General features: G+C 44.6%; 2 protein-coding genes and 1 long non-coding RNA gene across 10 annotated transcripts in view; 2 read left to right on the top strand and 1 right to left on the bottom strand.

Annotated features, from left to right (window-relative positions):
* Positions 1-3826, top strand: part of CCDC30 (coiled-coil domain containing 30) — a 38972-nt gene extending 35146 nt beyond the window's left edge. For 3 of the 4 annotated variants that reach the window (XM_081017132.1, XM_081017134.1, XM_081017131.1), the window contains exons 22-26: positions 18-159; positions 666-802; positions 1962-2076; positions 2822-2889; positions 3169-3826. In XM_081017132.1, coding sequence (XP_080873258.1) covers positions 18-159; positions 666-802; positions 1962-2076; positions 2822-2889; positions 3169-3376 — 670 coding nt within the window. In that variant the 3' untranslated portion in view covers positions 3377-3826. Of the gene's footprint in view, positions 1-17; positions 160-665; positions 803-1961; positions 2077-2790; positions 2890-3168 lie in introns of all 4 variants that reach the window. The other variant, XM_081017133.1, reaches the window with a different exon arrangement.
* Positions 90-17705, bottom strand: part of LOC308483396 — a 25418-nt gene continuing 7802 nt past the window's right edge. The window contains exons 2-6 of one of the 5 annotated variants that reach the window (XR_013989648.1): positions 13081-13304; positions 11250-11294; positions 9448-9543; positions 8067-8113; positions 90-189 (exon numbers count right to left, since the gene is read on the bottom strand). This is a non-coding gene — a long non-coding RNA (uncharacterized lncRNA). Of the gene's footprint in view, positions 190-3975; positions 4864-5845; positions 6228-8066; positions 8114-9447; positions 9544-11249; positions 11295-13080; positions 13749-17705 lie in introns of those variants that run through there. The other 4 variants (XR_013989649.1, XR_013989650.1, XR_013989651.1 and 1 more) reach the window with 4 other exon arrangements.
* On the top strand, positions 5265-16656 carry PPIH (peptidylprolyl isomerase H). Its single transcript, XM_081017220.1, has 10 exons — positions 5265-5658; positions 5775-5839; positions 9203-9226; positions 10253-10297; positions 10775-10817; positions 11996-12088; positions 13977-14064; positions 14935-14975; positions 15467-15553; positions 16530-16656. Exons 1-9 carry the CDS (start codon positions 5593-5595, stop codon positions 15533-15535), a joined length of 534 nt encoding a protein of 177 aa, XP_080873346.1. The 5' UTR covers positions 5265-5592; the 3' UTR covers positions 15536-15553; positions 16530-16656.

The raw sequence follows: 17705 nt of genomic DNA, 5'->3' as shown, positions 1-17705 counted from the left end.
GCGGCCTGTTTTCTCAGGAAACAGAAAGAGCGACAGCTCCGGCATAAGGCCAAGCTCCGGCGAGCGAAGGAGACCTTCATCTGCGAAGTGAAGCAGCGCGATGTCCGCATCAGGCACCTCGAGAACGAACTCAAGCTCTCCAAAAGTCAGTCAGAAAAGGTGAGAGCCCTCTCAGATGGTGGCTTATTTCTAAAAATAATAACAGTAATTGAATTGTTATATATATAAAAAAGCTTTCCAATAAAATTTATTGTTAGATATGTTTTACAACTGCAGCCCAGTCATGTTGGATCGTAAATGTCAAAGAAGAAAAAGGAGTTCAGTCTGCCAAAATGCTAGACGAAAAAAGCATGTAGCAGAATAATAACACCAAAATCCCTAAGAGAGCAAGACCTTTATTAGGCCCATGAAAATGTCACCATAAAATAATGTGGAAGCTTTCAAATCCTCCAGGTGCCAACTCTTAGATGTTTTCCTGTTTGCTTGAATGCCTCGTGCAAAATCCTGACGGTTTGGAGGCTCCTTGAGTGGGGTCCCTTTCCCCTTTGCATTTTAACCATGGTTTGATGGGGTTACAATTCTGGCGGGTGAAGGGAAGAGGAGCAGAGAATGCTGGAAAACATATCCCATGATGGGGCTTCTCTGCGTGGCATCCCTCCTTGCAGGATGCAATGCTGATCGCGCAGGTGACCACTGAGAACGACAGTTTACTCCAAGAAAAGCGGAAGCTCACTCAGCAGCTCCACAAACTGGAGGAAGCGGAGCGGAGCAGCAAGCAGGAACTCTCCACAATCCAGAGCAGGTAGCAGCAGTTTGTTTTTTAAAAAAAATCTTTAAAAAGAATTGCAAGCCTTGTGATTCAGTGCCATGCAGCTTGAGGTATCTGTGCTGTTTGGCATTCAGCCGCAGGAGTCATCTTGACCACATTGGTCTCACCCTTGTTGTTTAAAATGTATGAAATGCACGCTTTGTCCAAAGACCTTGTCCAAATATTAAATTTGTCTCCTTTGTAATAGAACAGCCTTCACCAACCTCCCATACACACCTCGCTTGCACAGGATGATGGGAGTTGTAGTTCAAAACATCAAAAAGATATGAGGTTAACCAAGACAGATAAAGAGGAGCACTTGGATAAAAATGAGACAAGATAAATCAGCATCCCATATTTTCATTTTTTTCATTTTATAAAATTTTCTTTTATAAGTATTTATTTTAATTGTTTCTTTATTTTGTATTGTAACATGACCATTACTAACCACCCAAAGGTGCAGTAGCAGGGTAATACACCATATCCTATACAAAGCAAGCAAAGAAACAAAAAATAATTAGAGGAAGAAGTGGTAACACACCAATATAAATCAAGATATCTCTATTTCCTGAGCTGCCATGGATGGTGAATGTTGGGCATCTAAGTCTGAAGCAGATCAGATGACATACAAGTGTTTTGTATCTTCCCTCATCCCTCTGCAGACTATTTTTTTCGCAATAGCCAAAGTCCATAAATTCTTATACCGCAGATTTTTCAGGGCTTTCCATTGCTGAGCTATTGAAATCCTAGCTGTAGCTAACATCCATGTCAAAAGCGCTTTAGAGCAACAAGCTTTCATCTTATTGGTCCATATATTCAGTAATGACAGTTGTGAAGAGGCCTGAACAGGTGATTTAATTATTTTAGCTTTCTTCAAGCAGGGAGTGCAAGCACCCTGCCCCTTCTCTGGTTGACGGATGGGGTCAGGCTGCTCTCCATATGCCACAATTCCCTTCCCGGGAGGAGGCAGGGGACGTCATGGAGAAAGGGGAAAGTAGCTCTGGTCCCAGCCAGAGCGACTTCCCCCTTCCTCTCTCCTTCAGGCCCCCGGTCGCTTCCCTCCCTTGCAGTCCTGTGCCACATCCTTTCCCACAGCTCCGTCTTGGCAGGGATGAATGTGCCACTGAGGCATCTTCCCTGTGGCTTTTTCCAGAGTGCGGCTTCTAGACGAGGAGAACAAGCAGCTCCAGGAATGGACCCTGCAGCTGACGGGTCAGGTTGGGCTCCTGGAGCGGGCGCTGAGGAGCATTCATAGCCACAGCTTAGAGGTAAGGATGGGCTGCTGTGGCAGATTTTGGTCTTCTCCTCTGCAGAATCAGGGCTTGGGGTGCTCACTGTTCCTCTCCTGCTGCGAGGGGTGAAGATCCACCCCAGACCCTTGCGGCTCAGTCAGTGTCTTTATGGGCCATCTTATTTATAGGCTTGGGCCCTTTCAGCTGGTCCACCAGGTCTCCGTTTCTTCTCTCTGGTTGCTGCTTGGCTCTTTCTAGTAGCTACGTATACTCAGATCACAGCCATGATTTCCCTCGTGGTATTTCATTTGCCACCAAGAATTTCAGTATAGTTAGCTGGACACACACACACACACACACACACACACACACAAATATCATGTATCATCGCTTTCCCCCTGCTTACTCTGATCACCAACTCCTCTTGCCACTTTGGCAGCTTCTGACCAACATCCCCCCCCCAAAAAAATCTTTACAGCTTACCCATCTCCTTGCCCCTCCACTCCACCCCCTTTTAAATGAGAGGAGGCTGCTGCACAGAGCAGTTTGCTGAACTGCTGGGTGAAGGGCCTCTCCCTGCTTGCTTGGGCCAGCTGGCCGTTCCTCACACTGCAATTAGACAGGACTAACTTAGGTCCATTGATTTCACTGGGTCTACTCTGAGTAAAATTGAGTTGGCTGCAGCCCAAAGCATTTATGGATAACAGCCCGATTTCTTCCTCCCTCTCTCTTCTTCTTTTTTTGTTAAAGGTCTTACTTTGTGCATGTTCCCCTTTTCCAGGAGCTGAAGAGTATCGGCTTCTCTGAATTCCAACCGCAAAGCAAAGTTCTCCCCCTTCGCAGCGTAAGGTACTGTGCCCCTGAGCTGTGGGGGGCTGGGGAGGGTGGAGGGATGGTGGAGGGAATAGTAATAATAGAAAATGCCCTTTGCATGTGCTCAGGTGCATTTGTTTTCTCTGTAACTGCCTCCCATGTTTTTTGGCTCTATGCTTAATATGCATAAAGCTCTGCCAACCTCTTTAGCAGGCCTCCTTGCCTTTCTCCAGGGACCCGGAGATGTGTTTAGGTTCAGTCAGATGATGCCATGAGCCTGAGTGGCCCATGTGAGGCTAATGGTTTCTTTTCCAGCTTCTCAGTGATGGAGCTTTCGGACTCTCACGGCCTTCTGAAAGCTGTCCAGGATGGCAAACCCGAGGACCACACAGAAAGGTCTCTGCTTGCCTCTTTGCCCTGCCCACCTTCGGAAATTGGCTACTTGAACGTGGCTTCTCCCGGGGAAACCTCAGATTTACGCACAGAGGAGCAGACTCAAGCCTTGTGCTGTGATCACGTCTAAGGGGACAAGGGGGAAATTCCGAAGTGGAATAACAGTACAGAAACCTCTTGTCACTGCTAGGTAGTATTGCTTCCATTTGTCAGGCTGCTTTATCAGACTTTTAGCTTTAAAGAAAACTTTCTAAAGACCTTACTGTCTTTGTTAAAAATGTGACTTGTACAGATGTAGTTATGAGTCTTTAAAATATATATTTTTTATTAAAATTTGTAAATTATAACAAGAGAGGGATAGTTTTACATACAAAAAAAAAAAGAAAACAACAAAACTGTTCGTTCCTTCATTTTTTCATTTGGCAAGTCTGTGTGGGGATTCCATACCTTAAGGAAATGCCTTCTTGTAAGAAAAATACTGTAATTGTTTTGTCTTCTCCTGCTGGATATTCCACATACTATTTTAGTTGTAAGTCTTTTATCTTGTGCCAGATTTTTAAATAAATATTCCAGAAATGTATCTGTGACAAACTTTTTGAACAAAAGAGGACTCAAAAGGTTGCATCCAACTAAGGTATACGCCGAATAGACTTGCTGAAATTAATAGTCCTGTGGTAGTCATGCCTATTATATTCAGTGTGTCTACTCTGAGTAAGAGTAACATTGGACATGCACCTTGGGCCTCCATATGCATTTACTTTCTCTGGGCCCTAAACCCCTGGAGCTTGAATGGTATTGAGATGCTGTTGCCATCTCATACACAGTCAATGCAAAATATGGGAGGGATCACACCATAGGCAACAGGCCTCAGAGGAACACACTTGGTTTCAGTGGTGCAAAGTCCAATGCCTTCCATCTCATAGCATGGATTTATATAATCTCAGCTTTATCGCAGACGAAGGGCCCTTCCAGATGTTTATTGAGCATTCATCTTAACTGGTTGTCGCATAGCTTATTCAGGTTAGTTCTTTCTTGCCTTCTGGACGTTCATCCCCTATTTTCAATGCTTTTCCTGTTGCTTTCAAAACTTGAGGAATTCCATTTTCTTGTTTTTAAGGTGGATTTGTTGAGGTAGGACAGGGTTGGGGGAACCTTTCTAGCCTGGCAAGCCAGGTGCTTATGTTCCCCAGCCCTCACAGGCCAAGTTTGATAGTCCAAATGTGCATCACCCAACATCACAATGACATCGCCTGCAGGAATCTTCAGAAGCCCCGTTCAAAGCACTATTTTGAGCAGCATTTTGAATGAAGATTTTGAAGATCCAACAATACCATGTAGATCACAAGGGCCAAGTTGTAACCATTAACTATCAATTCATCAGTCAATGGCAACATTCTTCAAAGTTCATCAACACTACATTTCCTTCTGTTGTGCTCACATCCAACATCTTCATTTTTTCCATCTTTAATCTCTGAATGTGTATTAGAGTAAAACAGATGCACCAACGTCACGTTTCCCTCGCCTCACTTAAAATGCCACACAGATATATTTGCTGCGTGGCTCTGTGCCAACAGAGGAAGCTGCCTTGTGATTTTATCCCGTGAACCGCCCCAAGACCTGCGGGTATAGGACAGTACAGTGGTAACTCTGGTTACGAACTTAATTCATTCCAGAGGTCCGTTCTTAAGCCGAAACAATTCTTAACATGAGGCGTGCTTTCGCAAATGGAGCCTCCCGCCGCTGCCGGCGTCTTCCGCTTGCATCCCAGGGCAAACGGGGGGCATCTACTCCCATGTTAGCAGAGCTCATTACCCATTGTGGGGACGGTACGTAACCCGATGTTCCACTGTATACAAATTTAATTAATTTTAATTAATTGGGTAGTCAAAGTTAAGAGACTTCCAGTGGGTGGGGGGAATGAAAACTCTTCTCACCACAGCTCCTTAATCGGGTGGAACAGCCTCTCCTCCTAAACTACAGATCAGTGCTAGTCCCACCCACCCCGTGGTTGCCTTGAGGCTGCTGGACTACAACTCCCATCAACCTCGACTGCTGTACACGCTAGCAGGGGGCTGATAAAGAGTTGGTTTACAGCGCCATACGGAGGGCAACAGGTAAGCCCACCCATCTCTGGAAAAAGAAACAAAAATCCTCCGTCGAAGCTTCGAACGAATAGAAGCGCAACGGTAGACAGGAAACCCGTACAAAGACCGCGAGGCAGCTTTTACTCGATGAGCATTTAAAATTTCCGGCAAGTAACAGGATGTGACGTATTTTCCAACCGGGCGCCTCTCCGTGAACCTCGAAGGGGGCCGAGCTTCCACTTCCGGGTGAGAGGTGGTCGCCATGGCGGTGTTGGCTTCCAATCCTAACAACCCTGTGGTGTTCTTTGATGTCACGATAGGCGGCCAGGTAAGGCTCGCTCGGGGGAGGCTGAAGGGTGGGGGAAGGGTCTGGGCGTGGGGGGGGGAGGGAGGGGCGCGCAAGGAGGAGGAAGAGGAGGCTCTGACGGTTCTGCCCATGCCCAGGAGGTCGGCCGCATGAAAGTGGAGCTCTTCGCCGACGTGGTACCCAAGACGGCGGAGAACTTCAGGTAAGCCTGAGGAGAAAACTCGGCGGAGGATTGGTCGTGTGTTTGTGTGTGACAGACAATGCGGCATGCCATAAAGATGCGCGGCGAGAGCGACACCTCTGGGCCCCAGGCCGCATAGTCTCCCGGCCTCCTTTTCTTCCGGCAGCCCTGTTATGCCAATGATGGTAGCGGCGGGTAACGAGTGAGTTGCAGGCCTAGAGCGACGCGTCTCGGCCCATATGCGCGCGGGAAGCTGCGCTGGTCCCACGTGGCTGATTTCCTTTCCTTTTTAAATAAATAAATCCCCCTTTCTGTCGAAATCGGCACGGGCAACCCTAGATGTCCGACACAGAAATGGGGTTAGCCAAGTGGGGTTGCTTAGAAAATCTGATCTTGTTTGGTGTGGGAACTTAAAAAAAGAAGAAATGCTGAGTTAGAAAAAGCAGAAGCTCCTCACTGGGTCGGCTGGTGACCAGTCACAACTCTGGGTTGCTCCTAGGACTGGTGCTACGGATTGGCCTTGCCCTGTACCTGCAGGGACCCCACTGCCAACCCTAAAGCCTCCTGGGCCTGCCCTTCCTGTGGCCCCTCCATACTGTGACTGCTGTCTCCAGTTCGCAGGGGAGTGGTGAGGAGACAGGAGACCAACCTTCAGATGTTTTCCCTTCCTAGGCAGTTGCACAGTCTTGGTTTTAGGGGAGACATCAGATGAAGGGGCAACTGCATGAATTAACAAAGGTGAGGAGGCAGCAGATGGGCCCACTCAGGAAGTCCACTGAAGGCATCTTTCTCTAAAGACTTGGAAACCAGGAGACTTGTGTGGATTATGTGGCACTCTAAATGTCACTTGACTACAACTCACATCATCCGTGGCTATTGGCCATACTGGTTGCGGGCTGGTGGTACTTGTAATCCAGTAACATTAAGAGTGCCACAGGTTCCCTATAGCAAAGCTTCCTTATTTTATGCTTTTGTCAACTCTTAGATTCATGAAATGGGAAGCCCCTCAAAGTCTTACTCATTGTGATCCAGTGACTAATAATTTGCGCAAGTAGTCACTAGTTATCATAGTGACTTGGCACTTTGGATTTCCCCAGCCTTTTCATGTTGACTAGAATTCAAATAGAGTCTAGTAAACAATGCAACCACTGGTTTTACTGGCTTGCTCTCCATCCTGGCAGAAAACCTGTCATGGCAAAATGTGCCCTTAGGCAGATCTGTATTAAGACAGCAGTAAACCTTGTCTTGGGGACTGTCTTCTCTCACCACACAGCTAGTTCTTGCCTGTAGGTTTGGATTTGATCAGAGGTCAGCAACTGGAAGCTCCCTGGCTGAATCTGGTCTTCACCATCTCCAGATAAATACCCTCCCCTCCCTTCCTCAGATTGGTTCAGCCAGTGCACGTGAAAATATATTATTCCTTATGCCATTCTTCTGGCACAGTCTTTCCCATCTGGTGCCCTCCAGGTATTTTGGACTGCACCTTCCATCATTGCCAGCCTTTAGACATGCTGACTGGGGCTGCTGATAATGATTATTTATTGAATTTATATACCACCCAATACAAGGAGGTCTAATGGGACTTGTAGTTCGAAACTACAAAGGTAGTAGATTGGGAAGGCTTCTGGGTTTTCTTCATCTCTTTCCCAGGCAATCCCTCACATGGTGCGAGAAAGCAATGGGTGGAAAGAGAAAAATAGACTTACACATAATCTGTTCTTCGTATACAAGGGTACCTTGGTTCTCAAACCTAATGCATTCCAGAAGTCCATTCCAAAGCCAAAGCATTCCAAAACCAGGGCATGCTTTTCCATAGAAAGTAATGCAAAATGGATTAATCCGTTTCAGACTTTTAAAAACAACCCCTGAAACAGCAATTTAACATGAATTTTACTGTCTAACGAGACCATTGGTCCATAAAATGAAAGCAATAAGATAGTATTGTAGATAATAAAAATAAAAATTAACTTTTTTTCTTTTCTTTTTTTTTAATAATATTTATTGAGATTTCAAAAAAACAAAAAATACAAAAATTGCACAAAAAACAAAAAATAGAAAATACAAAAACTTACACACAATAAGAAAAAGATACAAAAGTGAAAAATAAAAATATGAGAAAGTGAAAAATACAGAAGAAAAATAATAGTAAAGAAAAAAAAAAACATTAGACCTCCTCCTCCTCCCTTCCTTTGTATTCTAGTTATTAATTATCCCAGCAAATCCTTTAAAAATTAACTTTTTTTCTTACCTGCACTAATGATAGTCATTGTTTGGATGGGGGGCTTTTATCCATTTCTGCAATCACACAGTCAGTCAATCAATCAGTAGCTGAACTGGGTCCCACACAAAAACTGAAAAAAACCTCAAAAACACAAAATAAATAGCAAAAACAAAAGTGCCAAACTTAATCCGTTCTGGACTTCTGAAATGTTCAAAAACCAAGACACAGCTTCTGATTGGTGCAGGCGCTCTGGAAACAATAGCTGACAGCCACATCGGACGTTCAGCTTCTGAAAATGTTAGAAAACCAGAACACTTACCGTATTTTTCGCCCTATAGGACGCACTTTTTCCCCTCCAAAAATGAAGGGGAAATGTGTGTGCGTCCTATGGGGCGAATGCAGGCTTTCGCTGAAGCCTGGAGAGCGAGGGGGGTCGGTGCGCACCGACCCCCCTAGCTCTCCAGGCTTCAGGAAGCTATCCGCTAGCCGTGGGAGACGCAGCTCTCCCACGGCTAGCAGAGAGCTTGCCGGCACCCAGAAGCTTGGGGCGCGCTGAGCTCAGCACGCCCCAACCTTCAGGCTTCGCGCAGTGCTCCGCTAGCCGTGGGGCGCTTCCCCCGCCCCAACCCTGCACCTGGGGGGGGAAATAATTTTTTTTCTTTATTTCCCCCCCAAAAAACTAGGTGCGTCTTATGGGCCTGTGCGTCCTATGGGGCGAAAAATACAGTACTTCTGGGTTTTCAGCATTTGAGAACCAAGGCGTTTGAGAAACAAGATATCACTGTATTGGACTAAACGTCTTTCTCTAAATGCAGAGCAAACCTCCATCCTTTTTGAAAGAATATGGCATACCGTGGAGGGAGAACATAATGGTTTTTCTCTGTCTTTTTCATAGTAGCCCACTAGCCAAAAAATATTTGCTCAGCACTGAACTTAGATTATTATTGGTCCCTTCCTACTTGGTATATACTATTTTGTAACAGAAATACTTTAAAAGTTTTAAGTTACTTTTCTAGAAATTGCTGTGAATTCTAGAATTCCAACTTAACACTGAATTCAAATCTTAACAGTTATTCCAGTATTCAGGAATACTTAAACTTGTGGACTTAAAAAAGAACATCCCTGTAAGTAGAACTAACTTGAAGATTTCTTCTTCTTTTCAGGCAGTTTTGCACAGGTGAATTCAGGTATGTTGTCTCGGTGTAAAAAAATAAGCATTTGAGCAAACAGGAAAACCTTCATCCCTGGCTGGGTTCTAAAGCTGTGATACATATGCTTAGGAGAACCAGAGGTGGCTGCACTTTTCACTGCAGCAGTGCACAACATCAAGGAGACAAACCATTTTAAAGATCAAATGGTGGCTTGTCTCCTTGGAAGAAGAATCAAAAACCCCCAAAGAATAACCTACCTGGCTTTGCAAATGCCTCATCTCTGCTTGTGTACAACACTTCTTTGGTTCCGGAGATGTACTTGGTTGTTGTTTGGAGTTTTTGTTCCTTATCACCTGGGGTGCAAAAGGAAAGGCTCAGAGAGTGACATGGGAGTTTATTTTACAGTGGTCATAAGTCAGCAATTTCTTTGGTGTATACATTCCTTGAGAACTGGGAATTTGTAAGTTTGAAAACTGGGATTTTGATGAGTTCCTAGATTGCAGAAATACTGTGCCTTGATTTCTACCTCACACTTTCCCCATTCAATTTAAGCCGCAAGTACTTATTTCTGCAGTCTGAGTACCTTGTGTGTTGATGAGTGTTTGTCTAATAAGTCCTAAATATAATTAGAAGGCTGATGCCTCTCTGGGTGGTATTTTCTCTTGCCCTTCACCTGGGGTGTGCAGGCAGGTGTAAAAAGAGCACTAGGCTGAAGGGGGAGGAGGACACTTTCTGCCCATCTTATAGAAAGCCAACCTCTCACTTTGTCCAAGCTGGCTTCTATGACTGCTTTCCATATGTAGCCAGATGACCCAGACACATCTGCTGAGGGTCAGAAAGTAGCACATGACTTGCCTTGACCTTTTGGGGCTGGGCGGCCTTTGGCAATCCACTTCTTTGGCCAAAGCTCATTGGTGGTACACAAATGAAACCACATCTGAGATCTTTCAGGTCACCAATTCAAAGCCCACTGCAGATGTGAATGCATTGAGGACTGGGATGGGGTAGTCCCTGTGGTCCGAAGCTGCACAACTTCACCATGTCTGTACCTTTGTATTCTAGGAAAGATGGAGTTCCTATCGGCTACAAAGGCAGCACTTTTCACAGGTACATTAATTGTCTGACTCTTAAAGTGAAGCTTTCAATGCATGGCAACAACCCAATGTTTGGGAAGTGTTGCTCAAGGGGCAAGCCTTGAAGGGTTTCTCAAGAGCTTGTCTTGGATCATCCACTGTTGATATAGCAGGATTTGGGAACAGCCGCACAAATAGCTTCTTCCCATTCCTTCATTAAAAACAGTGTCTGTTGTAGCCAACATCAGTCCTACTCCAGAGTAAACACACTGAAATTAATAGAAATGGCTATGACCATGGATTTCAGTGGATCTGCTCTGAGTAGGATTAACAACTACTCCAGTGCCGGCAATGATCAGCAGGTGGCCCTGTGGGTGCAGTTTTGCTTTTGGGCTGGTTGCAAGGCGACTGAAGAACACACAGCCAACTGGCAGTCTTCCCAGCTGTGTGCAGAAGAGTAACTGTTTTGTCTGTCTAGCCTACAATTTATTTATCTCCCCCACTTTTTCAGGGTCATTAAGGACTTCATGATCCAAGGAGGTGATTTTGTAAATGTAAGTGCTCCATTTTTTTTCATTCTGCTTTGTTGTCATCAAGGGGAGGGACATTGCAGTGTTTCCTCTTGGAATCTTACCTTTGGTTACAACCTGTTGCTTGTTGGGAGCGAGGTAGTAGTAGTAGTAGTAGTAGTAATAATAATAATAATAAATTTATACCCCGCCCATCTGGCTGAGTTGAACCCAAGTTCAGGCAACATGCTGAGCCAAACCATGGCTTAATCCACAGGAGGAGGGCCAGAGGAGGAGCAAAGCAACTGTGAGCTCCTCTCTGGGAGTCTGCATGTTCACCCTAAGCCATGTTTTGCCCAACCAAATATAATTCTGTGGTGGGTGCTCAAGAAAAGCTAACTGAGGCTGCAGAAAGTTTTGTGTAACTGCCCTTAAGCTTCACAAAAAAGGTAGTCTGATATGTTCTGGCCGACTTACCTGAATTGGTGCCTGAACAGACAAGCCTTGATGTTGCACAGGATACTTCAGTTATAAAATAAGAGGGAAGAGGAAGTCAAGGGAGGCAGGTACAGACAACATTCAATTGCCCCACAGCCAACTTTAGATGTTATATAATTTGCTTTAGTACCTTAAAATTGTAAACTTAGGTGTCTTGACAGAAAAATAGTATATAAATGCAATAAATAATCAACCCACAGCACTTTAATTTAGACCATATACAAAACTCCTCAATTAGCTATTTATTATTACTATTACATACAATCTACGTAAATCAGGGCAGGCTAAACTTTTTCAGACTGAGGGCCACATTGAGCAGTGGCCAACTGCCCTAGGGCCACAAGTAAATGTGGACATAGTCAAAGTATAAAAATGAGTGTGGCGAAAGTGTCAGGAGACAGACCTGGGCAGCCCAAGAATGTGCCTTTACACTTGTATTGCAAAACTATGTTGCTGCTGGAAACACATTTAAGAGGATGAGCCAAAGGCCACTTGGAGAAAGTCTGTTTTTTAAGGGCGGATTTGAAGGAAAGAAGAGAGGAGGACCATGTAGCTGTTCAGGGAAAGAGGTTCCCAAAACACATTTCTGCAAGTGTTCTAATTATGTGGCTGGTTTTATCAAGAGACACTTGTCAGCATCCAAAATAAACAATAAATGAGAACATTACTCACTCCCAATAAAACTTCAGCTGTGGAATTGAGTGCATGACCACTTTCTAAAACAGGGAGATGGCACCGGAGTGGCAAGCATCTACCGGGGTCCCTTTGCAGATGAAAACTTCAAGCTGAAACACTCCGCTCCTGGTCTGCTGTCCATGGTAAGTAGCCTGGAGAAAATGATTGTGGTCCAGCAATTTAATTCGACTTCAGGCTCCCTTTTCTGACCCCTATAAAGGGATGGGGTTGGCCTGCCATTTGGTGTGCCTTTTAAAAGCAGTGGGACGTCAAGTGTCTTTGGCATGGAGTACCCTATTTGGGCATGATGCTCTGCTGAATTACCTTGAGCCACTCACACATCCTACCTTGCAGGGTGACTGTAATAATAGAATGGGATACACCCTACATCCACCATCTCACGTTTCAGTTAGATTTGGAAGCAACTTGGCTACATTTGGAACTAGGGTGCAGCTGGGGTTGCTCTTGCCCATGTGCAAAGGTAGCAGTCTCTCCTGGACCTTAAGAGCCATCAGTTTGCGGCATGTGAGAGTTGTACATGCATTGAAGCCCATGCTGATAATTTTCTTAATAACAAGAAAACCCAGCTCCCACTGTAATGATTTTCATAAACCTATTCTGCTAACACCATTTAGTATAACTTACACCCTTTACCAACTAATAACCCCGTGAGATGTAAGTGTGGGGCAAAGCCAATCATGTCATTAATATATTTGTCAAATGCACTAATGCCTTGGGAGTCGAATGTTTTGGCTCCCGAACGCTGCAAACCCAGAAGTGAGTGTTCCGGTTTGCGGACGTTCTTTGGAACCCAAACATCTGGCACAGCTTCCACTGCTTCCAATTGACTGCAGGAGCTTCCTGCAGCCAACTGGAAACCACGCCTTGGTTTCCAAACATTTTGGAAGTCAAACGGACTTCTGGAACGGATTCCATTTGACTTCCGAGGTACGACTGTATTTGACAAGGTACTAACATTTATGATGCAATGCACAAGCTTATGTAAGTTACTGTGTCTTCAAATGTGTATATACTTAATAACAGCAGCTTTTTTTACAGTACTATGACTAAACCAAGGCAGCTTTGAGGAATCCTGATAAAACTTCTGACAGACTGATCTTATATTATACTCCACCTCAGTCAAACTTCACCAACACTTTAACTGAGCTTTCATTGAAGCTTCTGTTTCCAGCCATGCTGAATCCCAGATCTGTTTATGTTCCCGTCTTGGCTAGTCAAGTCGCTTGGCTACCCCAGTTACTCTTTGACTGCCAAGCCTTTCAGGTCTTCTCCGCTCTTCCTCAGTTCTCAGCCTCTGCTATCTTCTTCCTCTGGATGTCTAGCGCAGACTGACTCCGGCTATCTAGCACCCAGCCTTATATTCACTTCTTCTGGCCCCTCCCAGTCTATTCTCATCCAATCACATTGTCAGTCTAAGAATTCTAAACCAGCAACCACCAATCAGAGTATACATCTCTTCTATCCTTCAGTTGCATACTGAGAGTTCTATCTCCAGCCCCTCCCCAACTGTCAGTTAAGACCCCCCAGTGACAGTTTAACTTTCAGTTGACCAGAGAAAAGATTTCCTCTGCCAAACACATTACAATGTACATTATAATACAGATAACCAAATACATTGCACAATACTCATTAAACAGTTTTTAAGAAACAGAATTTTTTCATAATCTGTCTGAAACTGCGGTCGTTCAGCAGGGGCTCAGAGTATTTTTGACCTTTCCTGCCATCATAAAGGCCTGGTGTAGCACCTGCTAAAAGCATTATGGTTTAGTCAGGCATGTCCAGGTATATGTTTTAATCTGTTTTTAGCTTATTCACCCTGAAAAGAAGTGATTTTCATTTCTCTGCCCAGATCAGAGCTTCTGTGCTAGTCCACATATAGTAGGGTGGTCTTAGGACTACCTTTTATTTATTTGTTCCTTTGGGATCCTGTGCACCAGACCAGCTGTGGCAGAGCGAGGCTGAGTGTGGGCCTTTGCTTTCCATGATTTATGTGGATTTCCCCCCCGCTAGGCAAATAGTGGCCCCAGCACCAATGGCTGCCAGTTCTTCATCACCTGCTCCAAGTGTGACTGGCTGGATGGGAAGCATGTAGTCTTTGGTGAGTAGTCAGGACAAGTCCTACCTTCATGCAGAGCATAACTAAACTTTGGAACTCTCTCTCCGAGGAGGCAGTGGTGGCTTTAAACAGGAATTAACAAATTCATGGAGGAGAGAGGGTTATAGATGGCTGTGGTCTGACCCAGGGGTCAGAGACTGTAATGCTTCTGAATACCAGTTCCTGCAAGCCACAGGAAGGGGGAGTGCTCTTGTGCTTAAGTCCTGCTTGCAGCGTTCCCAGAAGAGGCATCTGGTTGGCCACTCTGAGAACAGGATGCTGGACTGGATGGGCCATGGGCTCTTCTTATGCTCTTAGTTCCAATCTGGGCAAGGACCAAGATCAGAAAAGCTCCTTTAGGTGTGTCCATGGCCTTGGGAGGGCCTGTGGGAATTCACTTAGTTCCCTCCCCAAAAAAACAACCCAAACCCATCGCCCATCCCCGTATTGCAATCTGCTTTTGAATGATTCCCTTTTTCTCTATTTATTTAGGCAACTTATTTAGCCCGTAACACATAGCTTCTAAGCAGCATACAATAAAGTTACAAAGGAAATGAAGTAGATAGAATCAGTAATAAAAACAGGAGTGTTCACTTATATGCTGGCTGAAATAGAAAGGTCTTTATCAGTCATCAGAAGTTTAACAGGAAGGGGGTCTCAGTCAGGAGTTCCACAGACTCAATCAAATGCACAGATCCTATTAGATATGAGTCGTGTGTCTGAGCCATGGGGAACCCCTAGAAGAGATCTCCATGGTCAAGCAAGGCCACATCTGTACACAGTCCTCTCTTGCATTGTTTGACCTTAATTTTGCTGATGTTGAGTTGGAAATACTTGAAAAATTAAAATCATCCTTTTTTTTAACCCCGGCAGGTAAAATAGTTGACGGGCTGCTTGTCATGAGAAAAATTGAAGTAAGTATTTTAGCCAGAGAAGTAACTATTGTGCTAATTTGCGGGTTTGGTGCACAAATCGGCAGTCAGATTACCATGCAGAATTGGGCAGTTCAGGAATCTAAGTTAAGATTCTAGTCCTTATTGTGGCAGAACGTAAAGCACATGAAGATGTTGACCACCCTGGGCTTGAGTGATCAGGCTTGACTTCTGCTGCCTTTCTGACCATTCTGATCCGTTAACTGTAAATGGGGATGTTGCTTTACATCATTCAAAGTGGCAGGCAGCTCTTCAGCTCAAAACTGAGAATGATCTCCGTCAGTTTGTGAGACACAACTTTGTGGGTTGCAGGTTTGCCAGTAGAAAAATAAGGTCCTGAGGACACCAACCAATCATAGATGAGAAAAATTATCTTGAAAATGGCTTGCTAAGGGGTGGGGAAAGTATATAATGGCTCTTCCCAGCAGGGGCTGAGGGTCTCCTCATAATGCTGCCTTTTGCTCCCTCCTCAGAACGTGCCGACCGGTCCAAATAACAAGCCCAAACTGCCAGTGGTGATTGCCCAATGTGGTGAGATGTAGGGGGAAACGATTCTCAAGGTAGGTACCCATCTCCATAGCTGTGATAGCCACAACCTGGCCCAATGAAGCTAGGGAGGATGCATAAGCTATATTGCATATCTATCTCTAGCTTGAGTAAAAAATAAAGATTTTTAGGAAGCTGAATTTTTTCCTTTTATGGAATACAGCATATGCTAAGGTTTGTATACAGCCAAGTCAGACTCAAAGTAGACCACATCAAATTGTCAAACTTAATAATGCCTATCAATTTCAGTGGGTCTACTTCTGAATCTGACTTCAGTTGAATGAAACCGTAGTGTATGCTGTGCTCCATAAAAGTGCAGAATTCAGCTTTGTAACAATCTTAACATTCATTCAAACTAGAGACAGGTATGTAATTATCAGGTAACATTTTGAAGGTGAATGTTTTGCTCATCTGGTTTTGAAATCCTGTTTCGGCCTGGTGGAGTCTCCAACTCAGACCAGTTGCTGAATAAAGGTTTACAGTGGTCAAGAGTGGAGGCTACACTCTCCTTGAGAGCCCTCAAGTTCCCGCAACACATTGCTAAATAAATTATATTAAGTACAATAAATGCAGAAAATATTAATCGAAAGGAAATCAGGTTTGTCTGCTGACGACACTCATATACTGCATCGTATGAGCTGCCTTGGCACAAAATCCATCCTCTTTAAGACCCTTCTTAGGCTTTGGCAATCACCAGTCCCTACAACAGGTGTGACCACATCCACAAATGGCATAAAGTCCCACGTAGGGTTGGACAAGGGAGAATGTGGCCTTCCAGCTGGAGAAAGAGTTTACCCATCCTGTGGGCTCCCCAGCTGCATAGTTGAGTGGATCACTAGTATCTCTGGGTGCTGCAACCCCACACGGACCTCTAGTGGCATTGCCAAGATCCATTCACAAAGCATCTTATTTGGGCTGAAATGTTCTGTTTCTGGTACACTGTGTTAGAGCTGTGATGATGACTGACTCTTTGCCTCTTCCTGATTCCAGGTTAGTCTCTTTCCATCTTGGATCACCATCACCTCCTGGTTGTTCCATGTTTTTCCTGTGGTGCCTCATCTACCACACATTCCAAACTAATTTTCTCCCCCCATTGTAAATAAAGAAATTTGGTTAAGTGTCTGTTGTTCCATTGGAATGCACAAGGAATTGCCAAACGGGAAGAATTATTGGGGGCCATTGTCTTGTGACATCAGCAAAGTCCATCGAGTGAGTCATCCCAGGGAACCTGGACTTGGGTCAATTGCAAGTGAGGCCTACAATAAAACATTGCAGTGCACCATGCCCCCTGTTCAGGATTCCACCAGGATTCTTCCTGAACTCTCCATTCCATTCCCCCTCCCCCGTTTTCTGTCCAACCCTCCAAAAATTTGTCTTCTGGACCAGAGTATTCTTAATCCTTACTGGGTTGAGTCCCACCCCCCAAAAAAAGCTTTTGCCCCATGAAATTTATTTTTGCAAACCACTGGGTTCACTCAAGCCTTGCTGTTCCCTCTCTTTTCTGCATTGGTGGTGCTGTTTTGGAGGAGGAATGGCATGGAGAATCAAGTTTGTTCTCAGTATATATGATAGGTATATGTCATTTTATTTTTAGGTGTGGCAGTCCGTTTTTTACTCAGAGAAATAGGAAGGAAAAAATCCAGTTGAGAAACCTTGTGTGATTCATTAAGCACCTGTGGCTCAGTCTTAAGGGTGTATCCAATGATGTCCTACTCTGAGAGGAGACCTGCTGAAAGTGGTGGACTCAAGTTATTGTGTTCATTAACTCCAGTGGTCCTACCCGGAGTAGGGACAGAACTGGATACAATCCTCAGCAGACAGCAAGCACAGTGCCCAGGAAGTGGTTGTTTGGGTATTTGGACACTGCCTCTCCCCAGAAGAGCAGAGCAAGGAGTATACAGCAACACAGCCTGGTGTTTTCATCTTGTGTGGGTGTAGCAGGAATAATGGGTTATATCTAACTTTCTCAGTGAAAGAAATGGGCCTAAGTCATGTTCAATGATTTAAGTGGGTATACAGTAGAATTAGCATTGCACAAAACCCTTTATCTTTATTATTAAAAGCATATCCTAAATTGCCCAAAAAACCAAAAAGGATACAGTATAGCTATAGGTTGAAATAAGCAATTAACTGAAGGAACAGCATAAAAGTCAGCAAAATAATTGG

The sequence above is a fragment of the Podarcis pityusensis genome (assembly GCF_964106645.2).
Source record: "Podarcis pityusensis genome assembly, chromosome: 8".
Classification (NCBI taxonomy): Eukaryota; Metazoa; Chordata; class Lepidosauria; order Squamata; family Lacertidae; genus Podarcis; species Podarcis pityusensis.
Note: the sequence above shows the minus strand (reverse complement) of the source record. Positions and strands in the feature narration are given on the sequence as shown.

What these genes read in the sequence shown, in the direction of transcription:
- PPIH (XM_081017220.1), top strand. Translation starts at nt 5,593, where the DNA reads ATGGCGGTGTTGGCTTCCAATCCTAACAACCCTGTGGTGTTCTTTGAT. An exon ending in TTTTGCACAGGTGAATTCAG is followed by an intron (nt 9,227 to 10,252) that starts GTATGTTGTCTC and finishes TTTGTATTCTAG; the next exon opens with GAAAGATGGAGTTCCTATCG. An exon ending in AAGGAGGTGATTTTGTAAAT is followed by an intron (nt 10,818 to 11,995) that starts GTAAGTGCTCCA and finishes TTTCTAAAACAG; the next exon opens with GGAGATGGCACCGGAGTGGC.